Here is a 3651-nt window from a genome sequence, read left to right on the forward strand (position 1 = left end):
CCACCACTGTCTCCCTCTCCATCACTGTCACCCTCTCCAGCACTGCCTCACTCTCCATCACTGACTTCCTCCCACCACTGTCTCCCTCTCCAGCACTGCCTCCCTCTCCATCATTGTATTCCTGTCCATCACTGTTCGTCCTTCTCTCACTGTTTCCCTTTCCCTCATTGTTCCCCTTTCCTATATTGTTCCCTTCTCTATCACTATTCCCCTTTCCATCGCTGTTCTTGCCTTGTTCCACCCCAGTACTGCCCTTCTTTCTCCAAACCTCTATCACCACCCTCTCCCCCTTCCAATCATCCTTTCCCTCCTCTGCCAATCACAGACTTCTCCCAATCCCTACCATTCACCTCTATCCATCACTATCACTCGACCCTTCCCCATCACTGACCGTCTCAGATTACTGTGGGGACATTCTCACCATCACTCGCACTCCCTTGGCTGTTAATGACCAAGCCCTCTGCCTCTCCGCAAAGAAATTCCTTGTTTGAATTTTTTGTCCCCTCCCTCCTGATCATATACTCTTTCACCCAATCTCCACCATTCCCCATTTCGTCCACTCCCCTTTTTGGACCACTCTATGGGTGAAACCAATGGGCCATCTGGCTATGTTCATCTTGCCAATCTCGTGCAATGAGGAATCCATTAGCAGGTACCAGTGCCCTCAGACCTTTGGCCCTGCTTCCTCCTCTTCATCCCTCCTCATCCCAGTCAAAGGATCATGGAGGGCTCCCTAGTGAAAATCAATGCCCCGAGGAGAGGAGGGTGCTGGGTTGGAATGCTGCCAGAATGGATGTAAAGCAACCAAAGGTGATCGCACACTTTTCTTAAATAAGACAGAAATTGCTAGGGAAACTCAGCAGACCTGTCAGCATTGGTGAAGAGAAAGCAGAGTTAATGTTAAGAGTGCAGTGATCCTTCTTCCTAACTGGACCCAAAGCATTAACTCTACTTTCTCTCCACAATATCTGCCAGACCTTCTGAGTTTCTCTGGCCCTTTCTTGTTTTGGTTTCAGACTTCAAGCACCCACAGTTCTACATTGCGTTTCACACACTCTTTTTGTTTTGTAGACGCAGCCAGAGCTTCGAAGGAGGATGCCGAGGAATTTGACATAGACCTGGATGCCCCTGAGACAGAGAAGGCTGCTGTCGCCATACAAAGTCAGTTCAGAAAATTCCAGAAGAAAAAGCAGGACCCTTCTTAGGCTTTCCGTTGGGTGCTGAGAAAAACAGCACACAACAGGTCAACTCACTCATAGCTGTCTTCTATTGGTGCATGCAGAAAAGGAAACACCGTTAGTGTGTGCGTATTGAATAAATTCCCGAAAATTCTTATGTAATACTACCCTTAGCCATTCACTTGTAACCTGTTCCTATTATTATTCATACCTTAATAAAGTCAGTATTGTACCTGACACATTTCCAGTAATCTTCCTTCTCAAAGCTACAATCAGAATCTGAAAGTAGTAGCACAGCAAATTTACTTGCCAATTTTCTCCCTCTTCTGAAGGTGCTGACCACTGCTGGAATGTCACTCCAAAGGGTAGCTTGCTACTTCATGACCAGGGACCAAACCTCACTTGTGAATTTATGCAGGTTAATGCGGAAACACTCATCAGCAATGTCATACAGGAAGCATTAGAGGAGTAGGAATGCTTGAAAGTGGATAAGTTGCCAGGGCTGGATGGATTGTTCCCTGGGATGTTGAAAGAGATCAAGAAGGAAATAAGAGATGCTCTGAGGATTATTTTCCAATCTTCCCCAACGCAGGTGAGGTGCTGGAGGACTGGAGGAATGTCAATGTGATTCCGTTGTTTGAAAAGGGTACAAAAGAAGTGCTACCCAATTATAGGGCAATTGGTCTTACTTCTGTGGTGGGCAAATTGCTGGAATCAATCCTGAGGGATTGGATAAATTGTTGTTGAGACAGGCATGGACTAGTCAGAGATTGTCAGCATGGCTTTATTAAAGGAAGCAAATTTGATTGAATTTGATTTGAGGAAGTGACAAGGAGCATCAATGAGGGTAGTGCACTGGATGGTGTCTTCATGGATTTTAGTGAGGCCTTTGACAAGATCCCACATAGCAGACTGGTCCAAAAAAGTAAAGGCCCATGGGAGACAGGGTAATGTGTCAAATTGTATCCAAAGTTGGCTTGGAAACAATAAACAAAGGACAATGGTTAAAGGCTGCCCTTGTGAATGGACAGTTGTTTCAAGTGGTGTTCCTCATGGCTTGTGTTGGCACCCCTGTCTTACATTAATGATTTGGAATTGGGGGGCACAAGTGGGAAATTTGCAGATGACAGAAAAATTGGCCACGTAGTGGATAGTGTAGAGGAATGATTTATATCCCAAAATGATAGAGATGAGTTAGTGGATTGGGCAGGAAAGTGGCAGATGAAGCTCAGCAAATAAGTTTCAGGTAATGCATCTAGGGAGGTCAAAGAGTAAAGGGGAATATACAGTAAACAAGAATATACTGACAAGGGTAGATGAGGTGAGAGATCTTGGCTTCAAGTGCATAGTTCACTACGATCAAGCCCTCCACAATCACCTGATGAAGAAGCGTCGCTCCGAAAGCTAGTGTGCTTCCAAGTAAACCTGTTGGACTATAACCTGGTGTTGTGTGATTTTTAACATAGTTCACTAAAGGTAGCATTGCATATAGAGAAAGTTGTTAAGAAGGCATTTGGAATGCTAATCTTCCTTGGCAGAGATGTGGAATACAAAAGTAGGGATATAATGATGAAACTGTATAAGACACTGGTGAGGCCACAACTGGAGTATTGTAAACAGTTCTGGTCACCACATTACAGGAAGGACATAATTCCTCTGGAGAGAGTGCAGAGAAGATTGAATTAGGTTTATTTTCACATATACTCACCTGAGTACAGTGAAAGCTTTGCAAGTTGCCACCACGGTGCCATCTTAGTTACGAAAATACTTAGGTACAGAATCTTGGTACAGATTGACTAGAATGTTGCAAGAATTACAGCTCTGAGGAGAGATTGGAGAGGTTGGGGTTGTTTTCCTTGGAACAGAGAAGGCTGAAGGATGGCAGGATTGAGGTATACAATGCTGTGAGGGTAGAGATGGAGTGTTCAGGAGGGACCTGGTTCCTTTGGCACAGAGTTCAAAGACCAGACATCACAGATTCAAGCTAAGTGCCAGAAGAATTACAGGATTTGTGAGGAATAGCTTTTTTGCACAGACAGAGGTAGGTGCCTGGAATTTGTTACCTGAATTGGTGGTGGAGACAGAGACCTTAAATTATTATAAATGGTACTGGAATCTGCACCTTAAGTGTTGTAGGGTTGTGGGCTGTGTGCCGGAAGTTAGGATTAGAAATAGTATCTGGGTGTCTTTGGGTTTGCATGCACAAAATGGGCCAAATAGTCCCTTTCTGTGCTGTATCATTTCTATGGTTTTATGGTTCTAGACCGAAGCGGTAGTTATGAAGAGAAAGAAATGGGCCTAGTATTCAGGTTGATCGCAGTGAATAATCCTCATGAGCAGCATTGGAAAGGGCTACATCATTGTTTACTGAGGGAAGAGCTGATCATGTGCGTCAGGATAGTGCTGATCAACATGGAAATTCATTTCAAGAAGCACTGCATTGAAAATCCGAGATCCTGATAAGACCACACAT

General features: G+C 44.5%; 1 protein-coding gene across 1 annotated transcript in view; it reads left to right on the forward strand.

Annotated features, from left to right (window-relative positions):
• Window positions 1-1415, forward strand: part of LOC122555392 (calmodulin regulator protein PCP4-like) — a 134375-nt gene extending 132960 nt beyond the window's left edge. The window contains exon 3 of the mRNA XM_043701362.1: window positions 1072-1415. Within this exon, the coding sequence (XP_043557297.1) occupies window positions 1072-1205 (134 nt within the window). The 3' untranslated portion in view covers window positions 1206-1415. The remainder of the gene's footprint in view (window positions 1-1071) is intronic.
• The last annotated feature ends 2236 nt before the right edge of the window (window positions 1416-3651 follow it).

The sequence above is a fragment of the Chiloscyllium plagiosum genome, chromosome 12 (assembly GCF_004010195.1).
Source record: "Chiloscyllium plagiosum isolate BGI_BamShark_2017 chromosome 12, ASM401019v2, whole genome shotgun sequence".
In the NCBI taxonomy this organism is placed as follows: domain Eukaryota; kingdom Metazoa; phylum Chordata; class Chondrichthyes; order Orectolobiformes; family Hemiscylliidae; genus Chiloscyllium; species Chiloscyllium plagiosum.